Source organism: Geotrypetes seraphini, chromosome 5 (assembly GCF_902459505.1).
Source record: "Geotrypetes seraphini chromosome 5, aGeoSer1.1, whole genome shotgun sequence".
Lineage (NCBI taxonomy): Eukaryota > Metazoa > Chordata > Amphibia > Gymnophiona > Dermophiidae > Geotrypetes > Geotrypetes seraphini.
This window is the reverse complement of record NC_047088.1, coordinates 253,851,287-253,875,297: the sequence shown is the minus strand read 5'-3', so window position 1 is coordinate 253,875,297 and position 24,011 is coordinate 253,851,287. Positions and strand designations below refer to the sequence as shown.

Here is a 24,011-nt window from a genome sequence, read left to right as displayed (position 1 = left end):
AGCCCACGTGTCGATCCCATTTGGCCTTAAAATCAGGCACGCTGCTGGCCTCAATCACCTGCTCGGAGTAATGAGTAAAGTCAGAGTAATGAGTAAAGTCAGTTCTCACGTTGGCGGCAGCCATTCAGGGAGTGATGCATGGCCGGGTGGAAGCTCGAAAAGCTCGCTCCTATGTGCCGGCCGGCTGCATTGCTGGCGGTGAGATCGAAAGGAGGGGCAGGAACGAGAATACACCGCTGAACCACCAGGGATGCAGGAAAAGGTACACGGTGGGGGTGGGGGGTGGAAATTGTTAGTATCGGCCGGGACGGGACACAGGAGGGATCCCTCCTGTCCCGGCCTACCACTAGATCACCAGAGGGGGAAGAGGGTACAGGGCAGGAAGGTGGGACAGGTTATAGAGCCTGGCAGGGAGGGGGGCTGGCTGCATAGCCTGGTAGGGCAGGGAGAGTAGGGGGCTGGGTGCAGAGCTTGGTAGGGAATTGGGGCTGGGTGCAGAACTTGTTAGGGAAGATGGCTGAGTGCAGAGTCTGGCAGGGGAGTGCCTGAGGGAGGGGACACTGGGTGCAGATCCTGGAAGGGCATGAAACTTGAATATTAAGCCCCCATCTTATATTCGTGTCAACCATTTTTCCTCCTTTTTGGGGGGAAAAATAAGCGTCTCGACATATATTTGAGTATATATGCTATGTCATTACTCACATTGTCAGAACAATATCTGTGTAAGTAGCCTACTTGAGATCAGCCTCCATCAAGGAAATTTGCAGAGCTGTAGTATGAGCTTCAGTCCACACATTCACATTTCACTGCTGCCTGGAGCAGGATTCCCAATGCAACAGCTAGTGTGGTCAAACAGTCCTTCAGAATCTCCACAAGCCCATTTATTTCAGGTCCAGGTTGAGTTACCATATTTGTGGAGACGAAAAAGAGGACACATGACCCTGCCCATATTCCAACCACAACCCCATCCATTTTCTGGTCCCCCTTCCCATCCTTTGTACCCTTTTAGTGCTTCTATCCCCACCCCACCCCCACACCTGGGTGCTTCTTTCTCCTTCCAACCCCCTCCCATGGGTTCTCCTCTCTCTCCTTCCAACCTCCTCTCCTGCTGTTTCTGTCTCTCCCCTCCCATCCAGCAGTACCCTACTCCATGCTCTTTTCTTCAGCATTCATTCCTTTCCATAATGCTTCTCCAACCCTCCCTCTATGCTGTTTCTCCATCCCTCCCTCTGACACCGTTTCACTCCACCTCACTCCTGGGCCCAGCCACTGTAATTGAATCTTCAGACACCTGGAAGCAGCAAAGTAAACCTGCTACCACCAATGTGCCCCAGAAGCTACCTCTCTGCAGTGAATTCCTGTTCCCACGTAGGCGGGACTTGCAGAGAGGTGGCTGACCTGTAGTGGGTGTTCTCCAAGGACTACCCTGCTACTTCTCCTTGGCGTTGTATTCTGTTAGCTATTATATTAGGCTGACCTGGTCCCATGCAATGATTGTGGGCAAGGAGACACACACACATTCACATCAGACCACTTCTAAAAACTTCTAGAAATTAGAATACTGAGGAGTTGTATCCATGCAGGGGCTCCATTTGTGACATCACCCTTTATTCAGAATAAGTGGGATAACTAGTGCAATTGCAGCAGCCATATTTCTGGGTATAGAGCCAATCTTCTTTATTAGCTTCCCAGCTTGCCCTGCATCACTCTAAATCTCAAGCCTTCTGTTCTTGGGTTAGGCTTCATTTGACCATAGATTTATTTAAAGTCTCACACTCTTTGGGAAACTGCTTTGCTACATAGAAACATGATGGCAGATAAAGGCCAAATGGCCCATCTAGTCTACCCATCCGCAGTAACCATTATCTCTTTCTCTCTCTCTCAGAGATCCCACATGCCTATCCCTGGCCCTCAAATTCAGACACAGTCTCTGTTTCCACCACGTGTTCTGGATTGGTCTGGTATGGACACTAAGGAAGGAGAAATTGTCTTATCTAATAACTTTCTTTCCTTTAGTCCTACCAGACCAATCCAGAAACTTTCCCAGTTTAGATATTACTGTTCTTTTCTTCCATTCTGTTTTTTTTGTTTTTTTGTTTTTTTTGGGGGGGGGGTTATCTCCCATCTCTTACCATTTCAAAGAACAAAGAGTTTCTCTTCACATACATCTAACTTACATCTTACAGTTCTAAGGCAGTTCCTGATCTAGTTAAGTACAACAGTGCCTGAGCAGAGACAGGAGAAACAAATTTGTTCTCACAGACCGCTTTTAATGTTTATAATGGTGATGCTAATGAGATTTAAGCAATATCAGAGTTGAGATAAGAGTGGGCTGGAAGATCCAGTGCTTTTATTCATTTTTAATCTGCAGAACTTAAAATCTTTTACATATCTGAACAAATTATTGTTGTTATAGTTAACATCTGAATGAAATCCTCCACCTCTATCCCTTCCACCTCACCAGTCACCTTCTTGTAGCTTAGGAGCCAATGCAGAAATCCATGTGGATTCATACCACTGTCAAATTATAAAAAAAAAAAATAAAAATCAACAGCTAAGACATAAGCAACGAGAATGCAAGTTACTGTCATGTTAAAAACTCAGCTTTTTGTATTGGCCCTTCAAGATAATATGTAGAAATAAAACAAAAACAGAAAGGAAAAAAAAATAACTTTTATTGGACTAACTTAATGTAGTTTATGATTAGCTTTCGAAGGAAATCCCTTCTTTCGCAGATCAGAATGTATGGACCCTTGAAATCCCTGGTGGTCTAGCAGCCATCTTCCCTACTGTCAACCAAATTTGACCTCTGGCCCCAAATTTAAAATAAAAATTTCTGGAAGTCTAGGGGCTTTCCACACCCTCAACTCAACTTCCCTTTCCACTGCTTAAGGAGAAATTATGTCTTACCTGATAATTGTCTTTCCTTAAGTTCTACTAGACCAATCCAGCAAGTCAACTGACCAGCAGATGGAGACAGAAGAACAAAGTAGTTCTATGTAATTTGCTCCTATAAGGGCATTGTGCAATAAGAGAATGCTCTGCATTTCAAATGACTATGCAGGGGCCCTCCAGCCTACACCTCCACTGAAATGTTGAAGACATTTGTTTCTCCTGTCTCTGCATAGAAATAGAAATTTAAAAAAACAAGTTGTAGATCTTTTTTATTCGACTAACTTAATAAGACACTTTTCAAAGTAGTTTTCTGGGCTAAAAAGCATTGTCCCTGCATAAATAGCCTGTATGAAAACTGGCCAACCTTTGTACGTAAAATTCAGTCTGTTCCCAGTTGGGGTGGCATAGTAGGGAGCAGAGCCAGGAAGAGTTTATAGAGGGATGGCTTGAAAGGAGAGGAGCAAAGATGGGACTTTTGTGAAAAAAAGTATAAGGGGGGGGGAGGAACTGGATACAGGCCATGTGTGTGGGGGGAAAGGGGCGTAATGGATTAAAGAAAAAAAAAAGTTGGAAAGAGACCATAAGGGATAGCTAAGAGAAATCAAACCCAGGAAAGGAATATGGAGAAAATAGGACCATGGTTAAGGAGCTAGGAGGACAAAAACTTAGCAAAGAATGTTCAGTGAAGGCTAACGAGCTGGAGTTTGGAATAAGTAGGATGACAGAGGAAAAGGAGAAAAGATGTGGGATGAGATGGGGGTGGCTGCAGCCTGAAAGAGGGAGAAGGACTGGAAATGGGGAGAGGGAGAGACAGCAGAAAAATATTCAGGAATGGATTATAGGGGAAGGAGAAGAAACTGAGGAAAGGAGATCTGCTCCTATGTTTATAATACAGACACTAATACATCTAGCTTTAGCCCAGTTGCCTCATTCATGCACCCCATTTTTCTTGGCTTTAATGGATTATTTGTAGAATGCATGCAATATGAAAAGTGCACCACTAAATATTTCTAATTTCTTTCTTCACGCTTAGAAAAATGAAAGCCGTCAGCTCACCCAGATTCAGTACATAGCATGGCCTGACCATGGCGTTCCTGATGATTCTAGTGATTTCCTGAATTTTGTGTGTCTTGTACGAAAAAAGCGGAATGGCAGAGATGAACCAGTCGTTGTTCACTGCAGGTACTCATAGCTCTAATAGATTAGAAGTTTTCAAACCTCCTGCATATCCAGAAAGTCTGCAGGGAATTCTGAGTTTTCAGAGTTAAAGCACTTTTATACTTATATTTTGTAGGAGTATTTTTTTCCAAGATTTTTGGGAGGGGGGGAGAGTATAGCATTATACTAAAAGATTCTGGAGCTCATCAAAAGACCATGTAAAGACAGGAATGAATTTTTGATCCAGGCATAAAGCATTGAAAATAATTTTATAGCCTTATGATCTGCCCATCTATACAGACCCTTCCCCTTTCTCAGAGATCTGTGTTGTTTCATGCTCTCATGAGTTAAAGATCTGAATTTCTGCTTTGGCGCCAAAACTAGCGCTAAATTTGAATTCAACCATGTTTTGATTTTGGCTGAAAATGCCAGTGCATTTTTAGTTGAAACCAAACACTTACACTCTGGACCAAAAGCACCAGCCCAGGATAAACAGAGTGGCAGCAACAGAAAGACAAGCTCTCATCACACTGCAGGCAAGAGAAGGTAGCAGGTGGTATGAAATGTTTAGTGGGTAAAAAGCCTGTGTGCCCTCCCCAGAGGAAACCCTTAGGAGCTGAGTCCATGAGGACAAGGGTTCTAGAGATTGGTCGTGATCCCGAGGTCTCTGATAGCCTAAAGGTATTAGAGTGGAGTTTGGAGATATTTCCTATGTGCTTCTACCCTGCCATGGAAAGAACTGGACTCTAGCTTATAATATTTTTATAATTTGCAACTTCTATCAATTTTTACAGTTTCAACAATTTTAAATCCTTCAAGTAAACTTTAAGTCATTCAGAACCAATCCCAATTCCAGACTTTTGAAGGTTAGTTGCTCCAGATAAAACAGAGTTACATCTCTTGAAGAATATAAGTCCATTCTCCCCACAGAGCATGCTAACCCAGTGAGGCTGCTATTTGGTATAAGGAGCTGAAATCTTTATTGCTAATGTCTGTATCTTATTTACACTTTAGGAGACAACTCCATTGCCTACTATTTAAAGCTATAAGCGGTGACAGCCCAACCTTTTGGAACAACCGACTAATTCAATCCACCTCACCCACACACTATTCACACACCTGCCAACCAAAAATGTCAAACGAAGAAAACTGAATGACAGCCTACTGGCCACCAGAGCAGCAAAACTGGACAGACAACTCACCAATCTGCTGTCTTCGACCACAGATTGCAAAACCTTCAAAAGAGAAACAAAAACCCTACTCTTCAAAAAATACTTAAAACCTATATAACACATCCAGATCCATTCCCAAGCTTCACCTACAATACTATCTACTCCTTAGCAAACCTAAAACACTCAAACTAACCCTCTGTATTTCCTAATACCATGTTCAAACTAATATTTCCTATTCTAAGGTAATCTGCCTATGTACTTAGCAATATTACAACAATTCTTATGTAATCCGCCTTGAACCACAAGGTAATGGTGGAATAGAAATCACAAATGTAATGTAACTTAAGACTTATTCTCAAAGTGCTTGGGTCCTTAGTTTCTAACTCTCATCTATTGTGTATTCCTAGGCAATCTTGTGTAACCCGCATAGAATTTAAAGGTAATGCGGTCTAGAAATGGTTTTTTATGTTATGTTATGTTCTCTGGAGACAAGCAGGGGATATGCAAACACACTTGAAAGTTAGGTCCTCTAACTGAGCCTGAGTGCTGGTGCTCTCCTCTAGCTAATGGTAAGCTTTGAGCTTACTGAGCATGTGCAAGGGGACCCTACTGCAAGAGCTCCTCCCTCTGCCCTATCAGTTTTTTCTTTGGCCGCTCCTGAAAGGTCGCAGCTCTCCCCTCTCCTCACTTAGAAAAATAAAAACAAACTTAAGTGAGAGTAAAGTGAGAGCAGTCTTGAGAGAGACTTGGGTGTGCTGGTGGATGCATCACTGAAGCCATCTGCACAGTGCGCAGCAGCCTCGAAAAAAGCCAACAGGATGCTGGGCATCATAAAGAGGGGCATAACAACCAGGACGCGGGAAGTCATCATGCCATTGTATCGAGCGATGGTGCGTCCACATCTGGAATACTGCGTTCAATATTGGTCGCCGTACCTCAAGAAGGACATGGCGGTACTTGAGAGAGTTCAAAGGAGAGCAACGAAACTGTAAGAGGGCTGGAACACTGCCCATACGCCGAGAGGTTGGATAGGCTGGGGCTCTTCTCTCTGGAAAAAAGGAGGCTCAGGGGAGATATGATAGAGACCTTCAAGATCATGAGGGGCATAGAGAAGGTGGATAGGGACAGATTCTTCAGGCTGAAGGGGTCAACAGGCACGAGGGGGCATTCAGAGAAACTGAAGGGAGATAGGTTCAGAACAAATGCAAGGAAGTTTTTTTTCACCCAAAGGGTCGTGGACACTTGGAATGCGCTACCGGAGGAAGTGATCAGGCAGAGTACGGTACAAGGATTCAAACAGGGATTGGACGTATTCCTGAGGGATAGGGGGATCGTGGGATACTGAGAGAGGTTCTGGGATGTAACACAGGTATAGAAAGCTAACCAGGTAATAAGTATAGAAATCCAACCAGGTCGTGCATGTGCAAGATCGGAGGGTTAGGACTTCGATGGGAAGATAGGACTCAATGGGAAACCAAGGTGGCAAGGGGGCCCCTTCTGGTGACTCAGACAGGCCGTGACCTGTTCGGGCCGCCGCGGGAGCGGACTGCTGGGCGGGATGGACCTATGGTCTGACCCGGCAGAGGCACTGCTTATGTTCTTAGTAGACAAAAACAGCTTTATCCTAGTTAGAGTGAAAAAAAGAAGAACAGGAAAGAATATGAGAAAAAAACCTTTCTTTAATTCTTAAAAAAAAAAAAAAAAAAAAAAGAAAGGGGAAAAACAACTAAGTACCAAAGAACAGTTAAGTACCTTTTTTCTCCTCGCCAGCGGCGGTTTAGATGAGGGCTTTAGGACCGCAAAGATGCTGTCTTTTTTTCCTCAGTCACCATGATGAACGACATTTCTCCCTCAGCTCCTCTTCGTGCTGGAACCTCGAAGAAAACCGCCAGACAGGAAGATTTGCTCCTTGCTCCCTCCCCCCAGGGCTCTGTCTCGGTACCACAAAGGGAGGGAAGCAATTTGCCACCAAAGCCCTTAGTGGAGAAAAAGTTGGTAGGCCATAAAAAGAAGCTCCCGATGCTGGACAAATGCAACACCCCTTCTCTACCAGCGGCAACCTTGACCCGGAGCTCTATTACAGAATTGGAAGTGGCTACTGTAAGTTTTGAGGCTCCAGCGAAGGCTCACTCAACAACTTTCTTCTGGACATACAGGTACCTTAAAAAATGTTAAAGTTCAGTCTAAGGCTAAGCAAGCAGCCTCTCCACCACTTCCTGGTCAGGACCCAGTTCCTCCTAAATGGCTCTCTTTCTCAGGTGTTCAGTCAGATCCTCCTCCCACTGCTTTATGTTCCTCTCAGACAGTTTCAGATTTTTTTCTTGCTTCAGAAGTTTATGCATGATAGTGCAGTTTTACTCCAACCTTCTTCTCTTGCTCCTTCTATGCCTCTGTTAGTGTCCTAGCAGTGCCCTTAGTGTGAGGACCTGAACTCTCCAGAGGAAATTCCTTTGCCCTCTTCATTGGAAGTTCCACAGGATTTAAATTGGGGTCCCTACTTTCCTATCTGTTCCTCTCCAGTGCAGGATACTATCTCTATTCAGGACTGGGCAGATCAGGAGGATGCTCCCATTTCCAGTACTAACCAACCAGCGCAGCCCATACTGCAGCCGCCTCCAACTGAGGAATTTTCCTATCCAAAATTTTTGCAAAAGTATCTAATCTCTTGAGTCTTACTCAGGATGCAACCCCCTCAGGTACTAAGGATTTCCAATCTATCTTCCAGTCCTGTGAAGTCTCCATTGAAAGAGCTCATAGCATTCCAAGTACATCAGATATTGCAAGATTTACAGCTTTCTAATTGGCAGAAGCCCTTATCAGTTTCTACAGCCTCTAAATGCTTAGAATTAAAGTACAAGGTAGAGAAAGCACCTGGTCATGACTTGCAGCAACTCCCACACTATTCAATGGTCTCGTAGTCTGCTATCAAAAAGGCCAAGACAATAGAGTCTCCCTCTGTTACTCTGCCAGGGAGGGATTATCGCCTCATTGATTCTAAAGGATGCAAGGTCTATCAAGGTTCTATGCTGTCCTCCAAGATTATAGCTCATCAGCTGCAAATTCTGCATTTTCAGCATTCTGTTCTTCAGCAGCTTGATACTGCTACTCCAGAGGTGCTTCCAAACCTCCATGTGGCATTGCAAGAATCTACTTACCATTTAATAAAAACAAATTATGATGCCTATGCAGTGTTCTCCCCAGAAATTTTTTCCAGCCGGTTGGCATGAAAAAGTAGCCGGGTGGGGCGGGATGGGGAAATTTGGTGGTGGGTAAAATTAACCCCCTCTTTTACTAAGGTGCGCTAACATTTTTAGCATGCGCAAACTCCCACGCTATGCGGGAAAACTAACGCCAGCTCAATGCTGGCATTAGCATCTAGCGCCCATGGTAATTCTGCGCATGCTAAGCGCACGCTAAAACCACTATCACAACTTAATAAAAGAAGCCTTAAATGTGTACTATTTTTATTAGTTAATTATTATTATTTTCCAATGCTCAATATGACTTCCTTTTTAAGGTTTGATACTTGTGCCAGAATATTTTTACTAAATTTAAGAAGCATCCAATGCTAGAAGGAAATAATTAGATATTTGCCCTCTTTCAAATGGTATAGAGGTTTAAAAAAGGGAAAGGCGTTAATGAAGTCATTAGGTTCAATCTAGCTATTTATTTCTGCATGAATTTAAACTAAAAAAAAAAAAAGATAAATATAGCTCATCCAGTCATAAAAAAATGGCTCTACAGCAGGAGTGCCCACACTTTTTGGGCTTGCGAGCTACTTTTAAAATGGCCAAGTCAAAATGATCTACCAACAATAAAATTTAAAAAAACACAAAGCACACTGTACGCAGAGAAAATGTTAATTATCATTTATATTCCGCGGGTTTTCAAAGAGGTCAAGGCAGATGACTTTATGGAATGTCACCTCAGCAACAACTATACAAAAATAGACAAATATACCCCCTCCCGCAATAGCGTGTTTTAGCGCAGGGAGATGCGCTGAATGCCCTGCGCTGCTCTCGATACTCATAGGCTCCCTGCGCTCCCTGCACTAAAAACCGCTATTGCGGTTTAGTAAAAGGGGGCCATAGTGCAAAATATAGACAGCAGATATAAATTCTCAAAATGGACACATTTTGATCACTAAATTGAAAATAAAATAATTTTTCCTACCTTTTTGTCTGTTGATTTCATGAGTCGCTGGTTGCACTTACTTCTTCTGACTGTAAATCCAATATTTCTTTCTTTCTGCCATTTCCCTTTTCTTTCTGTCTCTCTCCCCCCTGACTGCCTGTCTTTTCTCCCCCCGCCCCCTCTTTATTTCTGCCTTTCTTTCTCTCTCTCCCCCTGTCTGTCTTTCTTTCTCTCTCCCCCTGTCTGTCTTTCTTTCTCTCTCCCCCTGCCCCCCCAAGCCATTGCGCCGATTTCTCCACTTCCCCGTTTCTTTCCCTACCCCCCTAAGCCACCATGATGATTTCTCCCTGTTGCTTCCCTGAGCTAGGCCAGGCATATACAAGCGCCGGACTCACAAGACTTCACCTCTGATGTCAATTCTAACATTGGAGAGGAAGTTCCAGGCCAGCCAGGCAGCGATTGGCTGGCCCAGAACTTCCTCTCTGACGTCAGAATTGACGTCGGAGGTGAAGTCTTTTGAGTCCGGCACTTAGACGCGCCTGGCCTGGCTCGGGGAGGCAGGCAGAAAAAGATTGCAAAGGCAGCGCAATTGACTCACATTGCCTTTGCGATCTACTGGTCAATCGCAATCGACCATTTGGGCACCCCTGCTGTTATGGTATCCTGTCCTGACCTGAGGAAAGGGGTTTAGTCCCCAAAAAACCTGCCTTATTTCAATTTCCTATTTATAAACTTTAATCAATACAGTTACAATACTACTTGATGCTACGTAAAGCAACAAAAATTTTGTTTTCTACCTTTTGTCGTTTCTGCTTTAATCATCTTCTCTTCGCTCTCTTCTTTCTATTCAGCATTTGTTCTCGCTCCCTTCCATGCAACATTTGTTCTCTCTTTGCCCCTTCCACCCAGCCTCTGCCCTCTCTCTCTCTCTCTACCACTTCCGTCTACTGTCCACCCTCTCTCTGCCCCTTGCATCCACTGTCCACCCTCTCTGCCCTTTCCATCCAATGTCCGCCCTTTCTCTGTTCCATATGGCATCTTCCCTCTTTCTATGTCCCTTCAATAAACTGTATATCCTGTGCCCTTTCTCTCCTTTGTACATGATTCATTTCAGCTTCACCCCCTCCCCTATGCTCTGGCATCTCTCTCTTCTCCTTTCCTTCCTTTCTTCCCACTCCACCCCATGGTCTGGCATCTCTATCTCCTTCCCTTCTCTCCCCCCATGCCCTGGCATCTCCCTCCTCCCCTCTCCCCATATGCACTGACATCTCTCCCCCCCCTCCATGATCTGGTAGCTCCTTTCCCTTCCCTCCCTCCCATGGTCTTGGCGTCTCTTGCCTCTCCTCTCCCTTCCCTGGTCTTCCTTCTCCCCTCTCCCCAATTGGGTGCTGCTGCAGCAGCACGTCTCTTCCCCCTTCCCAATTGGGTGCAGCAGCACTTCTCTTCCCCTCCCCTCCAATTGGGTACAGCAGCAGCTTTTCTCTTCCCCCCCTCCCCATTGGGTGCACCAGCTTTTCTCTTCCCCCTCCCTCCCAAAAAATTGGGTGCAGCAGCAGCAACATTTCTCTTCCCTTCCCTCCAAAATGGGTGCAGCAGCAGAATATTTCTCTTCCCCCTTCCCTCCCCTATTCAGTGCAGCAGCAGTATTTCTCTTCCCATCCCTCCCAGATCACACACCCGTCGGCAGAGATGCTAGGCAAGTTGTAAGCTTCCCTCCATCGCTGACCTATCTTCCATAGGTTAGCGACGGAGGGAAGCTTACAACTTGCTGCTTTTACTTGCTTCGGGCCTTCCTCATTGCCAGGTCCTGTCTACTTTCTGTTTCCACGAAGGCAGGACCCTGCAGCTTCCCTCTGGGGCTCTATCATGTGCATGCCGGCTTCCCTTCTCTTCTCTCCCCCCACGGGATGTAACTTCCAGTTTCGGGGGGAAGAGAAGGGAAGCTGGCACGCACACGTTAGAGCCCCGGAGGGAAGCTTACAACTTGCTGCTTTTACTTGCTTTGGGCTTTCCTCGCTGCCGGGTCCTGCCTTTGCGGAAACAGAAAGTAGGCAGGACCCGGCAACGAGGAAGGCCCAAAGCAAGAAAAAGCATGCTGGCAAAAAAAAAAAAAAAAAGGCAGGCGTCAAACAAAATTTTTGGCGGCGAATCAGCCCAGGAAGGAGCATCGGCGGTGGCAGCAGGATTCGCCAGGCGGTCATCTAAATTAGCCGGGCGGAGCGCCCGGCTAAAAGGCCCTGGGGAGAACACTGCCTATGATATGACATCTAAAACGGCAGCAGTGGCAATAGCTGCTAGGCACTCAGCATGGCTTAGAGCATTGAATCTCAGGGAGTACCTCCATGACAGACTAGCAGATGCTTCTTGTGTGGGTGACAGTATTTTGGGGGAAAAGGTGCAAGCAACAGTTTCCCAGCTTAAAGAAGACGCTTCAGTTAGTAGAGAACTCTGAACACACTCTTCTGATCAACTTCAGCAGTTTCGTAGGCCTTTCTCTACCTTTTCTTATCGTAGAGCATATCATCAAGAAGTTTTTCAACAGTATTATCTTCATCAACAATTCCCTTACAACAGGCCTAATCTTCAAAGGCCCCAATCTTCTCCTTACACGCCAAAACAGTGTCCAAGGGACAGTAAGCAATCCTCGGCTACTCAATTACATCTTCTTCTTAAACCTAATCCTAGATTTGACCATTTGCCAGTGAGAGGGCGTCTAACCCATTTTTTTCAGCTTCACAGGAAATCACGACAGACCAATGGATCCTCAGCATAGTCTCACAAGGGACTCAACTTCTTGACTCATGTCTTTCCATCCCAACCACCCCTGCCATCAACATATTCCGCAGCTTGCACTGGAACTATCCCTTCTTTTACAAAACAATACCATCGAGAAAGTTTTGCATCACCAAGTAAACAGTGGCTTTTACTCCAACTTCTTTATAATTCTGAAGAAGACACAAGATCTCCACCAGTTCGCAACTCCGTCCAATGCCTGCCCTAAGAAAGAAAAGTTCCTGATGATTTCTCTTCCAGCAATTCTCCCATTACTGTCTCATGATTGATTAGCCGCCCTAGACCTCAAAGATGCATATATATACATCCCACTGGCACTTCCTTTGCTTCAAATTTCTCAACAGGCATTTCCAGTACAGGGTTCTTACCTTTGGCCTGTCACATCGGCCCCATGAGTTTTCACAAAGTTCCTAGCGATGGTTGCTGCCCACCTGCGCAGACAGCATCATATGGTGTTCCCCTATCTGGATGATTGACTTCTGGTAGCACAATCCAAGGAACATTTATTACTAACCATCCAGATCACTGTTCAAACATTACAGACTCTGGGGTCCCAAAAGTCCCCGCTAACTCCTATGCATTCCCTCATATTCATAGGAGCACGCTTAGACACAATCTCTGCAAGAGCCTATCTTCCTTGAGACAGACATCTGACTATCAGAAGTCTAGCGGATCATATAAGGCAATCTTCTGCTCTGCCGGCTTGCACTATTCTATGACTATTAGGTCACATGGCAACCTCGATTGCCCTCATCCCCAATGTGAGACTCCAAATGCGAACCCTACAATGGCATCTCAAGCTATATAGGAATCAGCACTCTCATTCACTTGCATGGGTGATTTCTCTCCCTCCAAAAGTTCGTGTTTCTTCTGGTGGATTCACTCCAGCACCTTACAGGAGGGCTGTCTGTTCCATCTTCCACCTCCTCGGCTGACTATAATATATGCTTCAAAGCAAGATTGGGGTGCTCACCTAGATCATCTACACACTTAGATCAGTAGTCTCAAGAAGAGAAAGCCTTTCATATCAACCACTTGGAACTGTGAGCAGTTTACTAGGCTCTTCAAGCTTTCTGGCCTTGGTTGTTCAACAACCGTGTCCTCATACAGACAGACAATCAAGTAACAATGTTCTATGTAAACGGAACAAGGGGGTTCAGGTTCCCTTCCCCTTTGCAAAGATGCTTACCGTATATGGAACTATGCTCTATTCCTTCACATACACCTCCAAGCAATTTATATTCCAGGAGAACACAATATCCTTGCAGATTCCCTCAGCAGGAAACTCAATCCTCACGAGTGGGCTCTCAATCCTGTCATCCTACAACAAATATTCCAACAATGGGAAACCCCTCAAGTGGATCTTTTTGCTTCTCAAGACAATGCCAAATGCAGTCAATTTGGTTCATTCCATCCAGCTCCTCATGCCATGGCAAGAGATGCTTTCTCCACTCATGAGGGGAGTAATCTTCTCTATGCTTTCCCACTGTTTCATTTAATTTCCAGAGTACTTCAGAAAATTCTCAGAGACAAAGCACATGTCATACTCATAGTGCCTCGTTGGCCCAGGCAAATCTGGTATCCACTCTTACTGGACCTTCTCGATGTTCCTCCAATCCCACTGGGAGTCCATCCTTCCCTCCTATCTCAGCAGAACAGTCAACTACTCCACCCCAATCTGTTCAGTCTCAGCCTGATGGCTTGGAAATTGAAAGCTCCTAATTCAACTTCCTCTCTCTTGTAGCATGTCATCCTTCTGCTCGAAAATCTTACCAATCAAAATGGAAACAGTTTACCATTTGGCATGTACTCAGGAGCAAGACCCCTCCATTGCCTTCTGGACTACATTTTAACATACCTGCTTCACTTGACAGATTCAGAACAAAAATCAAACTCTGTAAGGATTCATTTAGCAGCAATCGCATCTTATCATACTTTGGTGGACAATAAACCAATTTCTCAACATCCTTTAGTTTCAAGAGAGGCCTCACTAATCTCATACCTTCTCTACAAGAATCTCCCTCATCATGGGATTTCAATATAGTCTTGGTTCAGTTGATGAAGGCTCCATTTGAACCATTGTGATCTGCTTCTCTCTCATTCCTTACATGGAAAACAGCCTTTCTCTCAGCACTGACATCGGCCAGGAGAATTGGGGAACTCCAAGCTCTTGTCATTTATTATTCTTATCTCCAGGTCTTTCCTAACAGAGTTCAGTTAAGAACATATCCCAAATTTCTTCCCAAAGTTGTTACGGACTTTCATTTGAATCAGACTATAACTTTACCCTCGTTTTTTCCACCTCCGCACTCCTCTCCAGCAGAACAAGTCCTGCATACCTTGGACTACAGAAGAGCATTACTTTTTTTTACCTCAAATCAATTTCTCAGTTACAGAAATCCAATCAACTTTTTGTTTCTTTCAATTCTGCTACTCAAGGACAGCCAGTGACAAAAAGAGCTATATTCTCCTGGATTGTTCACTACATCAAGTTCTGTTATGAGCAAGATCATGCTCAGTCTCTTGTTTCTATGGGAGCTAAGGCTTTCACCATAGCAAACTTAAAATCAATCTCTATTCATGATATATGTAAGGCTGCAACTTGGTCTTCCATACATACTTTTACAAAGCATTATTGTTTAGACCAGGGGTGTCCAATGTCGGTCCTCGAGGGCCGCAATCCAGTCGGGTTTTCAGGATTTCCTCAATGAATATGCATTGAAAGCAGTGCATGCAAATAGATCTCATGCATATTCATTGGGGAAATCCAGAAAACCCGACTGGACTGCGGCCCTCGAGGACCGACATTGGACACCCCTGGTTTAGACCAAGGAATATCACAAGATGTTTGCTTTGGACAATCAGTTCCATGCAATTTATTTGCACTATAAGAACTAACCTCCACCCATTCAATAACTTCAGCTTGGGACTCACCTTCAAATGTGCCTGCATATCCCCTGCTAATCTCTGGAGAAAAAAAAGTTGCTTACCTGCAACAGGTGTTCTCTGTAGACAGCAGGGGAATGCAGCCACAAATTGCCCGCCGTCCCCTCAACTACTACATTTTTTTATTGCTAGGGACAAAACTGACAGGGGGAGGGGCTCTAGGAGTAGGGTCCCCTTGCACATGCCCAGTAAGCTCAAAGCTTACAGTTAGTTAGGGGAGAGCACCAGCAATCAGGCTCAGTCAGAGGACGTCACCTTCAAGTGTGGCTGCATTCCCCTGCTATCTACGGAGAACACCTGTTACAGGTAAGCAACTTTGCCTTACTTGTGAATAATAAAAGACACTCCCAAATTAATTAGCAGTTTCTTCATTCAAAAACTTGGTATAGTCGAGAAGAATGTAGCTACTTTAGAGAAAATGTCCAAACAACTGGCAGTAGTCATTTCTGTGTCTGGATTGCACCATTTTCAAACAGTGTAAAGATGCTTTTGGTGAATGCCTTCTGTTTTTTCTATTGAGGTTTTTCAATCAATGCCTGCTTTCTAGGGCACTAGTTTACATGTTAGCCAATGCTGCCTCCCTGTGGATATAGAAAAAATGCATATATTATTTCAGGAAACATGTTTAGAACATAAGATAAGCCAAGAAGAGTTAAGCTAAGATCCATTTAATACAGCATGTTGTTTACAGTAGTGGCCTTTCTGGGTCACAAGTACTTCTCAGATCCCCAAAGTTTTTTTATTAGAGCTGCAGATTTAGCACGTTAGTAACATAATTGACACTATAAATCTTTAATGAAGATTTAAAAAATTAATCACGATTAATGCAATTACCTAATCTGCCACTCCTGCGCCAGATCTGCTGTTTCTCTGGCTCTGGAAAGAGGCTGCGGTGTCAGTGTCAGCGTGTGCGTGCTGCCTGATCCAGACCAGGAAGTTATATCAAGCTCTGATGTGACTTCCTGTTTCTGGGTCAGACAGAGCCACCAGCCGCACAGACACGCTGATGTTGACACCACATCTTATTTCAGACTCGGAGAAGTGACAGGTCCAGCACAGGCATGTCAGATTAGGTAAGAGGGGAGAGAGTTGCTACATTGGTGGGGTAGGGAGGGAGCAAGGAGGAAGAGAGATAATGCATGGGAGGGGGGAGGAAGGATGGCAAGCAAGGTGGGAGAGAAGTGCTGCATTGGGGGAGCAAGGAAGGAGAGATGTGCTGAACTTGGAGAAGGGGTGTGGAAGAAAGAGAGAGATCCAGTGAGAGGATTGAAGATGAGAGGGGGAAACTGTATGCACAGAGGGAAGGAAAGAGATACTGGATATGAAGGATGAGTAGAGGGAAGGCACTGGCCTGGAAGCTAGAGAAAAGAGAGACCAGGATGGGGCTGAGGCTGGTGAGGTCTGAGAAGGTGAGTACGGAAAAAGGAAATGGGAGTTAGGTAGTAGGTGAAAGATAGAGAGGAAACTACAGATAAATATATAAGAATAAAATTATTATTATTAATAGTAGTAGTTAGTAGTAGAGAATGACACGGTGACGGTTTACCCGCGGCCACCGCATTTAAGCCGCGGGTCACCGCCGAAAACGGGGAAGAAAACTAGCAGTCGCTGCGGTGACGGGGACAAGGCCATTCACCGACCACGGAAACGGTGAACAGGTTTGTCCCCGCGGGCCAATGTACCCCCTTCTAGGAACCGCTATTTACCTGTGTTTCACCGTGCTCCTCATTTGTCAGATCAACCCTTCCTGCCAATCGCAGCAGAAGGGTACCCAACCCCTCCTGCCGGTCCTCCCAATGGCCTCCCCTAAGATCGCCGGCAGGAGGGTACCCAACCCCTCCTGCTGGACCCCCCCCCAACGAACCCTCCCACCCCGGAACCCCCTTAGTCTTACTTTCCAAGTTGGACCAGACAGTTCCTCGCTCGTCTGGCCAGCAGGCCTGCCTCCGTCCAAATGAGGCGGGCCCGCCCCTCCCCTCCCCTGCCTAACCCACAGGATCCTAGGGCCTGATTGGCCCAAGCACCTAAGGCCCCTCCTATAGCGGGAGTGGCTTTAGGTGCCTAGACCAATCAGGCCCTAGGATCCTGTGGGTTGGGCAGGGTATGGGCGGGCCCGCCTCATTTGGACGGAGGCAAGCCTGCTGGCCATACGTGTGAGGAGCCGTCCGGTCCAACTTGGAAAGTAAGACTAAGGGGGTTCCGGGGTGGGAGGGTTTGTTGGGGGGGGGTCCAGCAGGAGGGGTTGGGTACCCTCCTGCTGGCGATCTTAGGGGAGGCCATTGGGAGGACCGGCAGGAGGGGTTAGGTACCCTTCTGCTGCGATTGTCGGGAGGGCCGTTGGGGGGTGTCTACAGGAGGGGTTGGGTGCCCTCCTGCCGTGATCGCTGGGGGGAGGGGAGACTTGCAGCCGTAGCCGCGGTCACTATGCTAATCACGATTAGCATAGTGACCGCGATTAGGTACACGATTTGGTACACGATTAGGTACACGATTTGCCGCGATTAGGTACAGCGGCCGCGTCTACTTACCATGTAGGCTAACATTGTAAGCATTAAAAGTACATGTCGTGTTTGTTTTTGTATAGTTATTAACTAATATTTAACTAAGTTTTAAAGTTTTAAAGAATGTTTCCTTTATACGTAAATAAAGAAAAGTGAATGGGATTGCAGTGGCGGTGACGGGGCGGTGAATGGGGTGGCAGTGGCGGTGACGGGGCGGTGAAGAGGATGGTGAGACGGGGACGGGGCGGTGACGGGGATGGTGAGACGGGGACGGGGCGGTGACGGGGATGGTGAGACGGGGACGGGGCGGTGACGGGGACCAATTTTTTCACCGTGTCATTCTCTAGTTAGTAGTTTATACTTGATTTCAGGAATTTTTGTGGATATTTTCTTTAAAAAAAAATCTTACATATTAATCACGATTAATCGATAACACAGCACGATTAATTGCAATTAAAATTTTTTATCTTTCTGCCGCCCTAGTTTTTATACCTTTTCCAGGAATAAGTGATGGCTTTTCAAAGTCTTCCTAATAATTTTTTATAGATTTTTAAATTTATTATTTTAAAAACTTATAGCCCGCCTAACTTTAGGCAGATTTCAAAATACACCTATATTCCAAAATACACCTCTCTCCCTCCCTCTGCTGAACTTAAAACAAAAATAAATAATTATAAAAGTCTTGTTTTTAAAAACAAAATATACCAGAATGGAGATCATGACTTGCTCTTTCAAACCATATATAACAGCCATATTAAGAAATGTGTAAAATCACTGAAACAAAATAATGACCGTGACTTAAAAACAATCTTAAAACCTTTAAAAAAGCCTCATTATTAAAACCAAAATATATCAGCATGGTAGCCATGATTCACTCTCCCCTTTTCTCCCTATAGAAGGCAATGTTAGTCTCACAACTTTGTATCTTTCAGTGCTGGAATTGGACGGACTGGGGTTCTGATCACAATGGAAACTGCTATGTGTCTCATAGAATGCAATCAGCCTGTTTATCCACTGGACATCGTTAGAACGATGAGAGATCAGAGGGCTATGATGATACAAACTCCTGTAAGTATTACATGCTGTACTAGAAGCATTATAGTGTAATGCTATCGACACAGAATGTTGGGAATGCCTCTTTTTAATAGTTTAATAGTAAAGATATGCTACAGATACAGGAAAAAAAAGAAATGAACAAAATATGGATGGCATCTTTATAGAAGCAAACGTTGTAAATAGGTCATCAGCCAAATATGCCAAGAGCTGTGCTGCATACCAGCAAAACTAGAATGCTTTTCAAGGAAAAGGTAGACCCATTGTACACATTATTTTCCTGAAGGCTCTTCCCTTGTCTGAATGAATCATTGCATACTTACTAGATACGGTGCCCATAAATGGAGGGTTCAAAAAGACATATGACCTTCAGCTGAAATAAATAGCATAGGGGGAAAATCCCTCTCCGGATAGTTCTGCATTACAACTCATATCATAGCCCAGCTGAAACGGGCTCTGATTGGACAGTTTTCTTCTGCTACTTTCAAGCAAAAACATTTTCTTATTCATCCATTGTACAGAGCAATTGACTTAGCAGCTGAGCAGAAACAAGAGGACATTTTACCCACTTGCTAGTGTGTTTTCCTAATCGGTTACAATTCACCGTAATCCATTGTTTTGCAATGGGGTAGAGTTTTATGCATGTTTGTCTCCATTTCTCCTTATGCTATTTGTACTGTATTGATTGTAGCAGGTAAAATGAGAGTTGAGAGCCACTTAGGGCTCCTTTTACTGAGGTACGCTAGCGTTTTTAGCGCGCTCTAACCCCACACTACGCGCCAAAAACTAACGCCTGCCCAATGGAGGCATTAGCATCTAGCGTGCGCAGCATTGCAACATGGCAATGTAGGGTGCACTAAAACCGCTAGCGCAGCTTAGTAAAAGGAACCCTTAGTATTAGGTGCTAACACCGGCCTATTGTTAGCACACCACCAAGTCTTTTGCTTCTCTTTGTAGAATTTTCAAGTTTTTTCAAGCTGTACCAACAGGGGTGTCCAACCTGCGGCCCCGTGAAGTATTATGTGCGGCCCTGGTCGAGGGCGATGCAGTGTTTTCCTCTGTTGCCCCTGGGTGTTTACCGTCTTGCCGGCTCCCTCCTCTGTCTTGCTGCAGCGTTAGCGCAGCCCCAGAAATTTTTTTTTGGCCAATGCGGCCCAGGGAAGCCAAAAGGTTGGACACCCCTGGTTTAGATGTTGGATTATCTTGTAGGAACTTTGCTGCTTTTCTTCGCAATACCTTCATTTTTCCCAGTTTTAATCCTTTTGAGTCTTTACATTATCAAAATAACCAAACTTGTACTTCCAGCAGAGGACTTAGTAAATCTCATTAGGTAATACTAATGTCTCTTTTATAGGCACCCTGGCTCTTGTAATGCTGTACAGTTAAAAATCAGTTGCAAACGAATTGGTCCAATTTGATGACCTGTACTTTCCATTCATTCTCAATAACGTCTCTTTTTCTTTCAGAGTCAGTACAGATTTGTTTGTGAAGCTATCTTAAAGGTCTATGAGGAAGGATTAGTTAAACCGTTAAAGATGTCTTCAAATAAGTAGCAAATGAAAGGGTCATGATATAAACAGAAGACTCATCCTGCGACTGGGTAATTGGCAGCGTTAATCCTGCTCACTGGAGGTAGTAACGGAGAACAGCCAAGCATTGAGAAAAGACTTGGAATATTTCAGCACTGTTGCACTTTATGTTGAAACAAAACTGTCTCTTTAAAGAAAAAAAATCTGCATCTCATTCACTGCAAAATTACATTCATGTTTAGCTTTGGGGAAGAAAAACAAAACAAAGGACTTTTAATTTATGAAATGTTGGAGTGCCATACAGTCCCTTCTTAAAAGAACTAGTTGTACATTCAGATACAAACAAGGCTTGAAATGACTGCAGTATACTTTAGACATCCTGATTCGTGAAAGGAAATAACAAAAATAGTGAACGGAAGGCTGTTTGCAGTATGTATTTGGAACTGTTAACATTTAGGTTGTTTTCTCTTTCTCAATCAATGACCAGCTGCTTAAACTTTAAATAGGATTCCCATAATTCCATCTAGTTTGAAGTTTTGTTCAGAATCCAGATTCTCATTGCATTTATTCTTGGAACCGATGAAATGCAAGTTAAATACTGAAACAGGTGGATAAAAGGAAATGGAAATAAAGGGCAAAATTTTAGAAAAAAACGTCAGTTTGTCACATTAGAAAATGCATGGGTACCTGTGAATACAAGGGAAAACAAAGATCAATGAGAAATCTAATGCTTTGCAGAAGATGTAATGCAACCAGGATGCCTGTATGTGGATGCTTACTCCAGGTCATGTGACTTAGGGTAACCAGATGCAATGAATGTGTTCTTCACCACATTTTCTTCACAAGTGCCTTGAGACAGGACTTTTGAAAGGGCACTGTGTGAAAATTCACTGCTCATTTGATCATTTGATTGTACTAAATGTGTACCTTTGTTGAGGTGGCAAGCTGGCACCATGTATGTGTTAAAGAGCAGGCTAGTCAGTCTTTTAATTTACAACTCTTCTTTCAGTTTTCCATATTGAGAAAGTCCCAGAATACTTTAAAAGCCAAGACTGACTTCCCTTCTTTTTTTTTTCTAACATGTCTGCATGCCACCCATGGACAGCATAAAGTAACTGCCATCATTGCTCCTGTCTTTGTATTGTTGGTACAGTGGATTAATGGGAGGGGGGGATTTTTAACACTTTGTAATGTCACTATTCTCCACTTGTCCATCTGTATATTTAACATAGTATATAGACTCTAAACTGCAACACAGTTAAACTTTCCATGTGTCCTTGCTAACAGTTCAGTTTGTACTGATACATGGTCTCATCTCTTCAGTCAGCATAAAGATGCCCCGCTGGGTGATTTCAAGCCATGTTAATATAAACCACTTCTACATTTCGTTAGAAAAGAATAAAGCACTACACATCAGAGAGTTTGTTTTTATCTCTAAATGACCTACTCATTTTGTTTCAATGACCTGTATATCTGCAAAGATGTTCCAGATTGTCTGCATTGTTTCTTATTTAAGTAGCATGTCAGTATATGGCGTTTTTGTCCATCTGAGATACTATATTTTGCATTTGTTAGGGTAGTGTATACTTAATGTTTCTGTTATGGGGTTTTGCTGGAAGAAATACTATTGTGAGATAAGCCCCTAGCTTGCTTGTCAATAAGTATGTGCTTTGCGCACTTTCACCTATTTGAATGTCTTGCAAAATCCTAATTTTTGCCTACGCTATAGCTCAAGTCTAAAGCCTAAACAAGAAAAAAATCCAGCTAAACCCTCCAAAATCACTGCCCTAAGGTGTTGTTAGTTTTTTTATTTTTTTTTCGTTTGTTTTCTTGTGTTTTACTTTTTAGGCTACCTAGAATTAAATAGCACATTCAATGCTGCATATAAAAACCAAATGTGAAATCATTAAATAAATAAATTTTCAATTGGGCAAATGTGTAGAACCTTCTTAGAGGTGGCCCTCTGACTAGACAGTTTAAAAGAAATTACAGTGAATTATCAACTAGATCCAATTTTAGGAAAGTGAATACTTAGAAAGATGCCAAATGAGCAATCTATGTAATTTTTTAAATATTTTTAAAGTAAAGAGTTAAAGGAAATATAATTTTGTACGATTAAAGATAAATTATAATATGCTTAGTCTGAAAAATATTGAAGTATTGTGTGAACATTCCCTGTCAAACTGTATGTAACTAGTGTGGCTGTGGTATACAGATGAAGATTTTTGTAATAGCTGGAAAGCAATTATACACCAATTTGGATGTTTGTTCTTGGCTCTAGTGATAACATAGTTATCTCGGTGATGTCCTTGAAATGCTAATGTAAGGAAACAGCAAGGAAAACTGTCCACCAAAGAATCCAACTTGGAACAAAAGAAGATTTGCAAATAATATGGAGATTTAAATTCAGATTTATTCAAGGTACTCCCAGCAATAGTGCCCGATACATTTTGCCAAACAAGGCCTCCTCAGGGGCATATAACTAGCTGGGATAAGGAACAGCTTCCACCAACATTAAAATCCAGTTGATGTAAAAGAACAGCTTACTCCAACAAGTATCCTGGATCTGTGGTTACTGTTCTTTTATACCAGCTGATTTTTAATGTTGGTGGAAACTGTTCCTTATCCCAGCTAGTTATATGCCCTTGAGGTAGCCTTATTTGGCGAAACGCATCAGGCACTGTTGCTGGAAGTTCCTTGAACAAATCTGAATTTAATCTCCATATTGTCTGCCAATCTTGAAATGCTAACGTCAGGATTGGATTTGTGTGTATTGTGGCCCCTAAGCTGTATTATTTAAGAGGATTAAGTAGGAAGTACATTTTAGGTTTAATAGTTTACGATTCTGTGAAAGAGTATGTTTCAGATATTGCTACATTTCATACAAGAATGCATAATAATGAGGCCATAAGCTGTAGCTAGTCTTATTTTATACCTAAATCTGGCCCTGACTGAGATGGGTATTTGAGCCTTAGTTGAAAGCTTTTTATTTCTGTTATAGTTACCTGTCCTTGAGCGACTGCTCTGCAATGCTTAGGAGCTATTCAAGAATATCGACTCATAAAATATGACAAGTCATCTATCTGTCTGGAAATGATCATTGGGAGGTGTCAGAGCAAATATTTCCAAGCTGCTATGTAATCAGGACAGAGTTCAGATATAAATTTTGCTTAATTAGACCATAAACATAGAGCTTTGTTTCCCAGCTTGGTTGAAAGCAAAATAAAGCTGTACAGTTCTTGTCACTCTCATTTTTAGCTGCAGTTTATACCAAGTGCAGGATCAGGTCTTAAAAGCAATCCCTAACACACACATCAAGCATTCAATTGCTAATGTCTGAGGGACAATTTGCTTTATTACTGGGAGAGCTTATCATAGGCTGATACTACTCTTCTTTATCACTGTAATTCACCTGTAAGATTTCTCATTTGCAAATTGGATTTCAGGGAAGAACTGCTTATTTGCTTGATTTCTGTAGCCCTCACCCCCTTAGTAGCTTGATTACTGTATATACTCGAATATAAGTCAATCCGAATACAAGTTGAGACCCCCTTTCTCCCCCCAAAAAGGAGGAAAAATGGTTGACTCAAATATAAGTAGGGCGGCTTAATATTCAAGTGCTCTGCTCTGCCAGGCTCTGCACCCAGCACCCTTCCCTCCCTCCCCTGTCAGGCATTGCACCCAGCCCCTTCCATCCCTCCCTCCCCCATCAGACTCTGCACCCTCCCTCCCTGGCTCTGCATCTTGCCTTCCTCCCTGTCCTAGGCTCATACCTCTACTGACGATCGCCGGTGGAGGTGCAGCGGGCAGGAGCAAACTTTCCAAGTTCC

The 24,011-nt window shown here is 43.7% G+C and overlaps 1 protein-coding gene across 7 annotated transcripts in view; it reads left to right on the top strand.

Annotated features, from left to right (window-relative positions):
* The window catches only part of PTPN4 (protein tyrosine phosphatase non-receptor type 4), a 272,694-nt gene extending 250,386 nt beyond the window's left edge, over window positions 1-22,308 (top strand). For 6 of the 7 annotated variants that reach the window (XM_033945424.1, XM_033945426.1, XM_033945422.1 and 3 more), the window contains 3 exons: window positions 3,929-4,077; window positions 18,532-18,667; window positions 20,119-22,308. In XM_033945424.1, coding sequence (XP_033801315.1) covers window positions 3,929-4,077; window positions 18,532-18,667; window positions 20,119-20,205 — 372 coding nt within the window. In that variant the 3' untranslated portion in view covers window positions 20,206-22,308. The remainder of the gene's footprint in view (window positions 1-3,928; window positions 4,078-18,531; window positions 18,668-20,118) is intronic. The other variant, XM_033945428.1, reaches the window with a different exon arrangement.
* Window positions 22,309-24,011: the final 1,703 nt, after the last annotated feature.